The sequence below is a fragment of the Pyrus communis genome, chromosome 11 (assembly GCF_041283825.1).
Source record: "Pyrus communis isolate YQ-2024b chromosome 11, ASM4128382v1, whole genome shotgun sequence".
Classification (NCBI taxonomy): Eukaryota; Viridiplantae; Streptophyta; class Magnoliopsida; order Rosales; family Rosaceae; genus Pyrus; species Pyrus communis.
In genome coordinates, this window is record NC_142575.1 from 3,863,605 (window position 1) to 3,878,384 (window position 14,780).

At 34.2% G+C, this 14,780-nt stretch overlaps 1 protein-coding gene across 1 annotated transcript; it reads left to right on the forward strand.

Moving 5' to 3' along the window:
• Positions 1-10,395: 10,395 nt before the first annotated feature.
• LOC137742779 (protein NUCLEAR FUSION DEFECTIVE 4) lies at positions 10,396-13,571 on the forward strand. Its single transcript, XM_068482727.2, has 2 exons — positions 10,396-11,969; positions 12,931-13,571. Exons 1-2 carry the CDS (start codon positions 10,708-10,710, stop codon positions 13,364-13,366), a joined length of 1,698 nt encoding a protein of 565 aa, XP_068338828.2. The 5' UTR covers positions 10,396-10,707; the 3' UTR covers positions 13,367-13,571.
• Positions 13,572-14,780: the final 1,209 nt, after the last annotated feature.

A 14,780-nucleotide genomic window follows, 5' to 3' on the forward strand; every position in this document is an offset into this window, starting at 1 on the left:
TCGTGGAAACTTCTGTTTTCCAAATCCCAATTCAAAGCAGTTTTTCAAGTTGTTGCCTTATTTCCATTGGCTTGAGATTCACAAATCAATGAAAAGAAAAAACTAGTTTTACAAGGAAATAAAATGACACGAGAATCTCTAAGGGGGCGTTTGTTGCGCCGGACTATCTCGGACTGGATTAGCTTCAAGGACTAAGCTGGACTGGCTTAGACTAGACTAAACTGGACTAACTTAGTGAAGCGTTTGGTGCAGTATTGGACTAAGAAGCTGGATAATAACAAATTCTAATATTATATTATTTAATATATAAATTATTAATATTTTATTATGATCTTATCTTTTTCTCCATCTTTTCCTACCATTTCTGTCCCACTCTTTTCCTCATCTCTCATCGTCCCACCCTCTCCCTCTTTTTTTCCTCTTAGACCTCTCAATTCATGTCTCTTTCTCATTCCTGGTCAAACTCCTTATTGATTCCAGTCTTTATTTCGCTGTCATCCCTCCCTCTCTAGCTATGCGTTGTTCGAACGGAACCTCACGGCTTCAATTTTCCCGACGAGTTGCAGGTTTCCCGATGTGTTTTCTGGCCAACCCTCGTTAAATTGGATGAAGTTAGCACCGCCAAAAAATTCATCACCATCCCTGGATCGAGATCTTAGCTTTGAATGCTCGAATCTGTCATGGATTTGAAGAAGCCCAAACAGGCCGAGACTTCCAGGCCATTTTCCGGCCACATTCAACCACATTTTAGCCTCGATTCAGGTAAAATTGTAATATTGTCACTCCCAGCTTCAATTTGGTATATTTTATATGAAAGTTGGTTGTGAAATGGATCTGAAAGAGAGTCAGAAAGTAAATGATTGATCTAGGTGACCGGAGATGACGAGGAGTCTGTCGGGAGTGGTCGTTGAGCATGACGAGGACGAGAAAGAGAGGATAGTCTTAGCTAGTCCTATGGTTATTGGGGGGTCTCGCTAAGACCTCTTAGTGAAGGGTTTTGTCCATGCTAGTCCCCTTTAGTCTCATTAATGTTAGTCCCAGCATGGAACAAACACAGTATTGGACTAATAGCTAGTCCAGTCCAATCCAGTCCAACTTAGTGAGGGCAAACAAACGCCCCCTAAAATCTTTAGAATATATTAGAACATAAAATATATTATTATAATAACTTGTCGTACTATCAGCCATAAAATTATACATTCTATAAATTTCAACATGCTAGAGTAAGAAATATGTTAATTTCAACTACATCAAAACACTCGAATTTTTTTTTGTCAAACGAAAAACTTACATACACGAATGATTTGCATTTTTAACCTCATAAAAATGTACCATAAAAGAAAAATCCTCAGGTAATATCACCTTTCCATTTTATTATTGATAATTTTAAATTCCTTAAGTCAAGGTTCTTCAAGCAGCACACTTGTTGTACTACATCATGCATTACTAAATCTACCACACCTCAATCTTTCAAGAAAATCATAAATACATAACTAGCATTTGGTACCATCCTGGCTGGTCCTTCTTAAGATACACACTACTACCTATGTTTGGACCTTCAATCTTTGCCATATAATATGGGGCACATCTGCTAAGATTTTTTGGGAGAGAATTGCATGCTTTGTAGAAAACAAAAGTTACAAGATCATAAATTATAGGCAAAGAAAAATGGAAGTAGATCTGTGACGCCAATTTTTTGACACATGTTTTTGTAGCGTGCATTGATAATGTATTCAACTATCCGAGCTATCTAAATTTTAAGTCTTCCATCAAAGATCATGTCTACCAAAAATCACCTAAATCTAAAACTATTAAGACATTCATTTGTAGTGAAGAAAATGGACGAATACGATTCTATAAAGAAACTATAAACTCTTAATCCAATGGTCATATTTTTTCAGATTTTGGTGATTTTTTATAGACATAATCTTTGAGGAAGACCTAAAAGATAGAAAGTCCCAATTGTTGAAATACATTACGAAGTAAGTCCGATAAAAACGTGTAAATTATATATAAAAAAGTGGTGCCATGAAATTTGTTCCAAAAGAAATAATACAGTCAACTTTAATTAATATATGTAGTCCCATATCTGCAATGCAGCCTATGTGGTTGCCCAATGGGCCGATGTTAAATGGACCTTCAAATTTCAAGGGACTAGAACTTCAATTTGTATTGTTGTTAAATTGTTCTTTATTTTCCTTGAAAATATACTAGAGAAACCATATTATTGTATGTTTACAACATCTCTAATAACAATTTTTGGTCTGGACTGAGGCCAAGGCTAAGGAGAATCAATATAGTCAACTCCTGTTTCATTAAACAAGTGTCATTAAATAGGTATCTTGTATATAAATAGGTGTTGTTAAATAAAAGCATCACATGCGTTTCACATATAAACATATATCACGTAACAAGTGTTTTACGTATAAACAAGCGTCTCACATGTAAGTTAAAGTCAATGTCCCACTCAAGGCGAAGTCGATTTCGTCCAACTTAGGATACATTGACCCTTGCTCTTTTTTTCTTTTTTTTGATTTTTTTTTTTTTGTTTTTTCTAGAAGTCCTCCTATATAGGGAGTGCCAGAGCATTCTTGTTGGCATTGTTGAGAGCCTCAAATTCCTTGTTTTAGAGGTCCATCGATGGATGGGACCTGGGGATCGTTTTCAGGAGAATGTGTTGTGGTGGTTAAGATGCGTGTTGTTGCCTTCAAATCCTCTCAGAAACGTTTCAAGAGGTCCACTATGTAGACAGGTTGAATTTTCAGAATTTCTTCAAACCAAAAGGGCTTTCTCTTCCCTATTAGAATTTAAAGCGTAAATAAATAAAATACCAAATTATATATATTTTTTGTATGGATTTAAAGGAGTGTATATTTGATTAATGTGTAACAAATCGATCTAGTCTTATTTTATAAGCAACATTCTACTCTAAATTAATTACATAGATTATGAAAAGAATCAGGTGAGGGAGGGACGAATTTTCGAACTTGGTGGTCCTTCAGATTCTTCTTCTACATAAATCATGGTCTGCAAACGACTAGGAAATTTAACGTCTGTCAATTAGTGGTCCTTGAGCTTAGTGTACCTGTTGGCTACCCCACATTTATCAAGTTAATAATTGGACCCTAGAAAAACAAAATTTAAGCGTTGTGTATTTTTTTTTCTTTTGCATGGAATTCTATCAAAATAAAAGTTGACTCGATCTAGTGGAGTAGGTCTCGCAGGCTACTGAGTCTTTGACTAGGGAATGAGAGAATTCCCATTACCGCTGGCAGGCCAGCTGGCCCGTGAGCATAATAGGAACAAGCTTTTTCAAGGAAATAGGATAATAGATCGTCTGTTTTTTACAATTCCAATTTAATGTTGGTAAGCTCCTATCAAACCGGATTCTCACCTGCTTTAAGGATCGTGGAAACTTCTCTTTTCCAAATCCCAATCCAAAGCAGCTTTTCAAGTTGTTGCCTTATTTCCATTGGCTTGAGATTCACAAATCAATGAAAAGAAAAAACTAGTTTTACAAGAAAATAGAATGACACGAGAATCTCTAAAATCTTTAGAATACATTAGAAAGTAAAATATATTATTATAATAACTTGTCGTACTATCAGCCATAAAATTATACACTCCCTTAATTTCAACATGCTAGAGTAAGAAATATGTTAATTTCAACTACGTCAAAACACTTGAATATATATATTTTTTTTTTTTTGGTCAAACGAAAAACTTACATATACGAATCATTTGCACTTTTAACCTCTTAAAAATGTACCATAAAAGAAAAATCCTCAGGTAATATCACCTTTCCATTTTATTATTGATAATTTTAAATTCCTTAAGTCTAGGTTCTTCAAGTAGCACACTTGTTGTCCTACATCATGCATTACTGAATCTACCACATCTCAATCTTTCAAGAAAAGCATAAATACATAACTAGCATTTGGTACAATCCTGGCTGGTCCTTCTTAAGATACACACTACTACCTATGTTTGGACTTTCAATCTTTGCCATATAATATGGGGCACATCTGCTAAGAATTTTTGGGAAATAATTGCATGCTTTGTAGAAAACAAAAGCTACAAGATCATAAATTATAGGCAAAGAAAAATGAAAGCAGATATGTGACGCCAATTTTTTTACATAATTTTTTACACACGTTTTTGTAGCGTGCATTGATAATGTATTCAACTATCCGAGCTATCTATCTTTTAAGTCTTCCATCAAAGATCATATCTACCAAAAATCACCTAAATCTAAAACTATTAAGACATTCATTTGTAGTGAAGAAAATAGACGAATATGGTTCTATAAAGAAACTATAAACTCTTAATCCAATGGTCATATTGTTTCAGATTTGGATGATTTTTTATAGACATGATCTTTGAGGAAAACCTAAAAGATACAAAGTCCTGATTGTTGAAATACATTACGAAGTGAGTCCGATAAAAACGTGTAAATTATATAAAAAAAGTGGTGCCACGAATTTGTTCCAAAAAAAAATAATATAGTCAACTTTAATTAACATGTGTAGTCCCATATCTGCAATGCAGCCTATGTGGTTGCCCAATGGGCCAATGTTAAATGGACCTTCGAATTTCAAGGGGCTAGAACTTCAATATGTATTGTTGTTAAATTGTTCTTTATTTTCCTAGAAAGTATACTAGAGAAACCATATTATTGTATGTTTACAACATCTCTAATAACAATTTTTGGTCTGGACTGAGGCCAAGGCTAAGGAGAATCAATATAGTCAACTCCTGCTTCATTAAACAAGTGTCATTAAACATGTATTTTGTATATAAACAGGTGTTGTTAAACAAGGGCATCACATGCTTCTCACATATAAACATGTTTTACGTATAAACAAGTGTCTCACATGTCAGTTAAAGTCAATATCCCACTTGAGACGAAGTCGATTTCGTCCAACTTAGGATACATTGACCCTTGCTCTCTTTTTTTTTTTTTTTTGTTTTTTCTAGAAGTCCTCCTAGATAGGGAGTGCTAGAGCATTCTTGTTGGCATTGTTGAGAGCCTCAAATTCCTTGTTTTAGAGGTCCATCGATGGATGGGACCTGGGGATCGTTTTCAGGAGAATGTGTTGTGGTGGTTAAGATGCATGTTGTTGCTTTCAAATCCTCTCAGAAACGTTTCAACAGGTCCAGGTTCACTATGCAGACAGGTTGAATTTTCAGAATTTCTTCAAACCAAAAGGGCTTTCTCTTCCCTATTAGAATTTAAAGCGTAAATAAATAAAATACCAAATTATATATATTTTTTGTATGGATTTAAAGGAGTGTATATTTGATTAATGTGTACCAAATCGATCTAGTCTACATAATTAAACGATAAGGATTATTTTATAAGCAACATTCTACTCTAAATTAATTATATAGATTATGGAAAGAACCGGGTAAGGGAGGACGGACTTTCGAACTTGGTGGTCCTTCAGCTTCTTCTTCTACATAAATCATGGTCTGCAAACGACTAGGAAATTTAACGTCTGTCAATTAGTGGTCCTTGAGCTTAGTGTACCTGTTGGCTATCCCACATCGTGAGGAAAAGAAGAAATAAAGAGTTTAAATATGCTTACCCTATTCTAATTAACACCGGTGATTTTTGTGATAAAAATTGCATACCTAATAGATTGCGCAGATGGTAATTTCTAAATTGAGGATAACATTAGTGTAGTTGGAATAGGACCCTTGACCCTTGACCTGAAAAATTCAAGAGTACTTATGTCTGTAAGTTATAGCTTGACTGAGGGTGGTTGGTCCTATATTAATGAATATGTTAATATGTATGACCTTTATGGTCTGCAGTGATCGATGGATTGATCACTAACTACTAGAGGTAGTTGGGTAGTGCAACTTCCACTATGGCCAAGATATAAATGAGGTCCAACCTCCTCCGCCTAAATAATAAGGAAAATCAAAGCACTTAATGAGCATGCAGAATGTTCTTATATGTACATGCTAAAACTTCAACTCTACGCCGAACTCGTCTCATTTCTCTTATATAAAATGATAGGCCATACACGAATTTACACAAGTCTATAATATACTGATTTCACGCAATGTCAGAAACTTTTGACATTAGAATACAAAAAATAGTTGGTGTTTAGTATTATTATTGTCTAGAGTCAGAGGCAACTGTACATTGGAACAACGGTAGTTCCAGAACGGTTTAGGAAATATATTTACGAAGGTCTTCTGAGAATCATTCGAATCTCTAGTATAAGTTTTTTTTGTGCCTACCAAGTGTTTGATCTTAGACATATCTCGACTGGTTTTGTGGACAACGCTCGATAAATTATCTCGATATCACTTATCAGATTACTTTAACATTATGTCATATATGTTGATATGAGTGCAACATGGTTTGGTTAAAGTCAAAATAATCAAGTTTTTTTGGAGCACGTGGGCTTCGTGATGATTGGGGTTTCCCAATTGATGTTCTTTTTCCTTTGCGGCAAGTTTGGTTTAGTGAAAGAGAGTTTGATTTATTAGCAAAGTTAATCATGATCATTTGCCGATCCTAGTTGAGAAAACCCAATCAGCTCCATTGAAGAGGGACACCCACTTTCATTGGGTTTGGCTTAAGGTCAATGTTATGGCATTGCGTGTGGGCCTAATCAATTGAGCACCAGTATAATATGGTAGTGGCAGAGTCCCTAATCTAAAGCTTAACTATTAGTTTGGGAATTAAAGTTTTGCTTGAATTCGTCCAATATATGCAAAAAGCAAAAGAATACGGAGAAATTATTACTGTTCTTCTTAGGTGGTTATCATGATTGTACTAAAATTAAGCCGCCTTTGTTATGTTAGAAATTATACATAACTGGTGCATGTTTTTCGATAACTGTTAATATTAGTGAGAAACACTTCAAGAATCAAATTATAAATTAAAACAAACCGGCCCTTACATATCAACTGTGAATGTCAAGGGCAGTAAAATTGTGTTCATTGGTTTTTTTTTTCAAAACCGTGCTTTAAAAGTTTCTGACTGTGAAATGTGAGTTTATTTGTGAAAACCCCTAGACATAAACTAAGGCTATGTGTATTAGCCATAACGTAGGTTGTCACGTCTCAAAGAAAGAGTTCATCTTGAGCACAATGTTCTGGTAGCCAGGGAAGTATAAGCCATGTCAGTATCAAAAGACAACTAGCAAGGAGGTCCAAAGGTAATTACATAGGGGAAGGTAATTATGATTAATTAGCATCCACTTTATCAAACCCTTAATAAGAGGAAAAACTTCTTAACACATGATTGGATAATTTTCGGAAGCATGACATATATGACAACCCTCACTCAAAAATTTTAATTTTTGATTAATTTGTCTATCAAGAATATTTATTATTTATTATCCTTAAAATAAAATTAAACAAAAGGCCAAAGAAGTAATTCAGTTTTTTTTTTTTAAAAAAAAAAAGGAATTAATTGTGAGACCCATTTCATATCGAACTTCAACAATTCGAACCATTTTGTTTTGTAAGTCTCGATTCATAGATCATTCTTACAAAAATTCGATTTAATCCGAAACTATTTGCCTATTTATTTATCACAATAAAATTTCAATGTTTCTTAAAACACAGTGTTCGTCAATTTCTTTAAACTCAATTAGATGCCTCAAATATTTTCGATTTGGCTAATATTTTGTTAGGATGATCTATGAGGTGCAACTTAAAAAAAGATAATTTAAGTTTAATGTAGTGTGGGCTCATAACTAATCACATTTAAGAAAAAATGAGAATCTCTTCCGTTATAATGCTTGTCTAAAAGGTCTCTAAATATATATAGCCGTCACTACATGCCATTCTTTTTACTATGTTCACATTCTCCTCCTATTCTACATACAGTAAATTAACTAGATTATGACATACACATGGGCAATTCCCATTCTTTAGATATATATGAAATCTTTTAGCTAACTGGCCTACATGCTCTCATGGATGATGTCACGCGATTAATTTGTAACATACATTAACATGGGCCTTTCCCTATCTCTTGTCTTTAAGAAGATGCATGGCCCCTTGTCTTTTCATGGTATGAGAAGCACGAAATCTAGGATATAGAATTTGATGGCATGGTCATAACCTTACCATCTTGTCTATATCACATAATGTGTATGTAGTTGCACCCACCAACTTGCACACGGCTCATTCCAAAGCTGTACTGTACGAGATTTTTTTTTGGGTGAGATCTTAACGCAGCTATGTGTTGTAGTTATCTTCTCAAGGTTTTAAACCTACATACTTATGTTATAACTGAAGATTATATACATGTGGTTGTATAACGGTCATACTTAAAAAAATTTTAATAAACACTATCTTAAAATATTAATTGTACTAGTGTTGGCGTGAGTCAACAATTTATATTTAAAGTATAATTGTAACTTTTGTATTGTTAGAGATTTCCTTCTTGATTAATCATACAGTTACCTTATGAGGAATTAGCCGCACCCACAAATGATATAAATACTACGATTGTTTTAGCTTTGCTCACTTCAGTATAGCATATTTCTATGGGGCCTTACAAAAAAAAAAAGAATTAGGGATTCCATGTACGTAGACAATTCTACTTGTATACATCAAGCCTCATGGAGAGGATAATACACAACAATTCAAACCGTAAAATTCTCCTACTATTTTGTTTCTACAATTTTATCTACTATTTCAACTTCAACGGATTAACCAATTACAAAACTCTCTCTATGTATATGCATCATGATTGGTGCTTTGACCTCGAGAGCGAGTCGCTCGCTCAAACGAAGGTGTGCTAAGAGCCTAAGATGACTTTTGTCAACCGACAGAGTAATTGGACTATCATGTGCTTTGTTGGGGGTTTTTTTTTGTCCATTTGGCGTACTAGCAGCTTTTATTAAGTTAATTTTTTGCACATTTTCTCTTATCAATGAAGCTTATGTTTGACAAAAAAATAAAAAGAAAATTAATAAAAAAAGTTTGGAAATTTTGAGTTTTAATGATAAGGATAAAATAAAGAGTAAAGTAAATAGTACCAAGATTGACTTTTTAATGTAAAAATATAATTTTTCGTTAAAATGAATAGTACCGCAAAATTTTCGTTAAAACTCTCAAAAATAAAATCTTCTTTATACTAATTTCACGAGCTCTTTTACATCTCATTGCTTAATTATTAACACTATAATTCATTGTTTATCTGTTTCTAGCTATCACACTGAAATAAAAACCATTGATTGTGAATGTGGTGGTCATTAGAGAACCACATGGCATAAGCACAACCACTACTATACCTAGCTACTCTGCATCAAGAAAACTTAAAAAGCAAATCAACCTCTGATTGTTTTACTCTTACCCTTTTGGTCGGTTGCAAGTGGCCAAAATCAATGTGACTTTTACAAGTGATAGAAAAGAGCCATCAATCCAATATACTAGTTACTTTACCTAACTATTTTAACATTAATTTGAAAAAAAAAAAGAAGCCCTACTCCAAATAAGGACGATTCAAAAGTCTATACCGAAATTCAGTTAACATGAGAGAATCAATCGATTATATTCAAAATTCATGGGGAACTCACTTATTTATTCATTCTTTAATCTTAGTAAGCAAATGATATAAAATCAATACAAATAATACTCATTCCTTAGAAGGAACACATGCCCTCAGTTTTGTTTGAAAGAAAGTTACCCTTTATTCTTATTTGATTATTTTTATGAAGTTTGCCCTCAGTTTTGTTTGAAAGAAAGTTACCCTTTATTCTTGTTTATTTTTATGAAGTTATAGGGTCATATGGTTTTTAACCAAAATTATACCTTTTAAATCAACGATGGCAGAGGACTCAAATGTAGAGCCTCATTTAACATTGAGAAGAAGCATTAGTTAAAGTATAAGATGACTAGATTAAGGACACTTTTGGTTAGAAATGTGTGTTGGGCGGTGCACTCAGGTTAGGGATAACCTGGATTTTATAGCCTTCGTTTTGAAGCTTTGTTTGGATAAGAAGCAATGAGAAAGTCAAGGTCACAAAATTGGGAGGAAAACTTACTTCACGAGTAATGCGAAATTTAGTTAAAGGATGATGTTAGAAAAATTAAATTTTGTAATTAAATGATACAATGGTTGATGATTGAATTATTACTCAAATGTTGATTAACGTTTTTATTTCTTATTAGTGACACATCATTTGATTTGCAAATTTGATTTAAAAATTTAATCTTTATTTTATTATCCTTAGATAAAATGTTAGAGAGAGAAGGCGAAACAAGCGTGTAGAAGTCTCTTATACCTCTCTCCGTTCTTTCATATTTTCTGTTTCTACATGACTTTGAAAGAAAATAATTGGGAAAAGACTAGACCAAGAAGAGAGGAAAGATATATTTATAAAGTAAATACAAAACCTACCATTTTTTTTTCATTTTAGTTTTTCCATTACTAATGGGTTGATGAAATAATGAAAATAAAATAAAATAAACGTTCAATTTCCCTTCCTAACAAAAACAAATTTTAGAAGAAACCCTATATAGATGGTTACACACTCACCCTTCCTAACCCCAGTTAGCAGTCAATTTTGTAACTCAGAAAACGAATGGACATATAAACTCCTATGGTCCTCCTCAATTTGCCAGCATTTCTGACAGTTGCTTGCTCTTTTCACACTAAACCCCTCTCCTCGTCCTACCACCTCTCCAAAGCCTAACATATAGGTACACGACGCTTTATAAACCAATATTATGCACCTGCAAATCACCAGTAAACAAACAGAAATCCTAATTGCATCAAAACCCACCTCATATTTCGTCATGTCATCATCATCTTCTTCTTCTTCTTCTTCTTCTTCTTCTTCTTCTTCTGCTCTCCAATGGCTAAGCCTTGTGGGAATCATATGGCTTCAGTCCATCAATGGAACGAACACCAACTTCCCAGCTTACTCCTCCCAGCTCAAAAACGTCCTCTCCATGTCCCAACTACAGCTCAATAACCTCGCCTTCGCCTCAGATGCCGGAAAACTCCTCGGATGGTTTTCCGGCATTGCTGCCATCCACTTACCCCTGTGGATAGTCCTCATGATCGGTTCGCTACTGGGGTTTATCGGGTATGGCGTCCAGTTCCTCTTCATCACAAACCAAATCCCATCGCCATCCTATTGGCAGATTTTCCTGTTAACTGTTATGGCTGGAAATAGCATTTGCTGGATCAACACTGTGTGCTATGTTGTCAGCATTAGAAACTTCCCATGTCATCAACAAATTGCCGTGGGGATAACAACAAGTTACCAAGGATTGAGCGCCAAGATTTATACAGATATTGTTGGCGCTGCATTTTCGTCTTCGCCTCACAGAAGAGCCAAGGCCTACTTACTTCTCAACTCTCTCTTGCCACTTGTTGTGTGTGTTATCGTCGCGCCATTGGTTAGAGACATTGATCTGATGGGAAGGCAAAGTAACATGGAAGCCGGGTTTGTTTTTATGTTCGTCATAACAATTGCTACAGGAATCTACGCGGTGATTAGCAGTTTAGGGTCGATTTCTAGCGGGTTCTCTCCTTTGCATAATGTAATAGGAACCGGATTGTTCCTATTAGTCCCATTAGTAATCCCGGTTGTGGATAAAATGAGAGAAGTATTTTCAAAAAAATGGAACATAAAAAGAGAGAGAAGAGTGTATAATTTTACCATAGATGAGAAGAACAACGAAACGGGGAGCTTAGAGAATGTGGGAGTGAAAGAGGGAGAAGAATTAGATGCTAGACAAGTTCTTGAAGTTGGTTGTAGGGAGGAGATTGGAGTGAAGTTGATGGTGACAAGGATTGATTTTTGGTTATATTTCTTTGTTTATTTGTTCAGTGCAACACTTGGGTTGGTGTTCTTGAACAACTTGGGACAGATTTCAGAGTCCCGGGGATCGTCTAGGACTTCTTCTTTGGTCTCTTTATCCTCTTCATTTGGGTTTTTTGGCCGTCTCATGCCTTCTCTTTTGGACTACTTCTTCTCAAGGTATTCCCTCCCTCTCTCATTTATTTTTACTTTAATAATTTTAATAATGTTTTTTTAATTTATCAAGCGATATATTTGTTAGATGCTAGAACCCACGATGTGTGTAAGAGCAACACTCTTCATCATCATTGTGGTAGATGACCACTTGCATAATTTCAATATTTGTTGAAGGACATCAATTATGCTCTATATATTAAGACTATCTTTAACCCTTGGAGAAAAAGCTTAAAAATTTAAGTTAGAAAATTTTAAGTCATAACCCAGAAACTGCTTTTTTTCTTTAACTCTTGTGGCTTAAAATTTTAGTTCGAAAATATTAAATAATGATTTTAGCCTAACTTTTTTTTTCGGTAACATTTTTTGAAAATAAAATTTATATAGATTATCCTAATTTATTTTGATGAACATTTTAATCTAAAAATATTTAAATTCTGATAAGTAATTAAAAATCATACAATTACGTATAGTTATAAAACTTTAATTTAAATTTGATTTAAATTATTTTAGACATTAGATTTAATTTTGGACCGTCAAATTTTTTTTTTTTACCATTAGATTTGATCTCATTTGATCATAACCGTTAGATTATAAGTAAAAAAACAAAAAAAAAATGTTTGAAATATAACAGTTTGGTGGGTTCAAAATAATTTAAATCAGATTTAAATCCTCAGAAGAATCTAGCCCAAAGATATATTTTTTTCTTGAACTTATTTTAGCCCAATGGTTGGAGAAGGAGTGGGGGGAGGGTTTAAAGCTTATATTTTAATCTTTATCTCATGGGTTGGAAATAGTCTATTCATGTTCACTTGTTCATAATTCACATATTTGACATGTTATATTGTCCCACGTAACAGTGGTTGAGATTCAGACTGTGTGACAAGCGAATAATTTGATAAATTGAAAAGACATTTGATATATGTGGGTGATGTAATTTTTTTTTTTTATCGTTCCATTTTTGCAGGAGTAAGTATATGATTTCAAGGCCAGCATTAGTAGTTGCATTAATGACACCAATAGCAGGAGCCTTCTTCTTGCTTCTCAACCCAGCCAACCTCTCACTTTTCATCAGCACAGCAATTATAGGAGTCTGTACTGGAGCTATTACTTCAATCGCAGTGTCCATAACCACAGAGCTGTTTGGGACCAAGAGTTTCTCAGTGAACCACAATGTGGTGGTGGCCAACATATCAATCGGGTCTTTTGTGTTTGGATACTTGTCTGCTATTCTTTACCGCAAAGAAGGAAATCATGACGGTGACGGGAAGTGCATGGGAATGGCTTGCTACAGAAGCACTTTTATTATATGGGGCTGCCTTTGTTTTCTGGGAACTGGCTTAGCTTTAATGCTCTATGCACGAACACGAAAGTTCTACTCCCAAAGATCATTAAATATGTGATTTTTAGGGTTTTAATGCTTTGGCATTTTTCTTTTTCTTAAGAAAACTTATTGGTAAAAAGAAAAGAAAAGAAAAGTACAGATACTAATACAGTGCAGAAACCGGTTAGATGTTGATCTAACTTTGTAAGCTGTAGATTAATGACAAACCAGTATTGTAACTATTGTTACACAAATATTATTATTTTCTGCTTATATTTTGACAAGTATATATTGTTGTTGATGAACTCCTAAGAGTACTGCATGTACTTAAAGAATTCATACTGCATAGCCAAAAATAATTGACGATATTTGTTGAGAATACGAATATCATTTCGGAAAAAAAATTTAACTTTTGGTTTCTCTGACAGTTGAAATAATTTTGAACTTTTTTTTCTTTTATTATCAATTGATTTTATGATATTAGTTAATTTGACGATGGATACTCGTATTTTAATACATGATAGACTTAATGGTTAGGTAAAAAAAAATTTCCTTTATCTAGTTATTATGGTTTTGCAGCATTATTGGAATAATTTGCACGGTTGCAGTTGTAAAATCGTGCACGGCATTAACTTCACTTTTGACCCTAACAATGTCATGATTAAAAGGCCCCATGTCTGCTATCTCAAACATTAGAGAAATTTTTTATTGTGTTCGAAACACATATGGTTTATCATATGTTTGTAGAAGTGGTGAAAAGTTTTATTTTTAAGTTGTTAATTTTTAACACAAGTATCTCACTACTGGTGTAATTTGGTGTCTCACTCCATATTCCGAACACACTGAAAAATCTCTCTCAAAATTATACCTTCTTTATGTTTTCATTTTAATTTTTGTCATGTGTTCCTCAATTTAACTCCTTATTTAACCTTTTTAAAGGTTTTATAAATAAAAACTACAAATTAAAGAAAACAAGCATCGAACAGCCTCCAAACTCCAACGCCAAACTATGCTGACAACCACCCACCCAACCACACCATCTCGTCGGTGACGCTGCCCTTATGGCCAAAAAATCCATCTTACTTTTCTCTCTATTTCTCTCGTCGTCCTTTCTCCCTCTTCGTCTCTCTTTGAACATGCAAAATAGATTGTGATCGAACCAGCCTGTCATAGAATAAAGATTTTCTGTGAATTTCGGAATTTAGAGATGATGAAGAGATCTGATCGATAGAATCGAGATACGAATCGACATGTCAACGACAAACGCCAAGACATGAATTGACGTGAAGAAACAATCGAACATCCAAGAGACTGATGCGGCTTTGCCGGCGATGGAAAAATAGAGAAAGAAGAAAAAGAAAAAAAATTTGCCGTTGGTGATGAAGGGAGTTGCGGCCGACAAAGACGGTTGGGGTGAGTGGTTGTCGTAGCTGGTTTGGGGATTCAACCGACAAGACAATAGGGTTATGGACATTGCCTACTATAAATATTAG

What these genes read in the sequence shown, in the direction of transcription:
- LOC137742779 (XM_068482727.2), top strand. Translation starts at nt 10,708, where the DNA reads ATGCACCTGCAAATCACCAGTAAACAAACAGAAATCCTAATTGCATCA. An exon ending in TTGGACTACTTCTTCTCAAG is followed by an intron (nt 11,970 to 12,930) that starts GTATTCCCTCCC and finishes CCATTTTTGCAG; the next exon opens with GAGTAAGTATATGATTTCAA.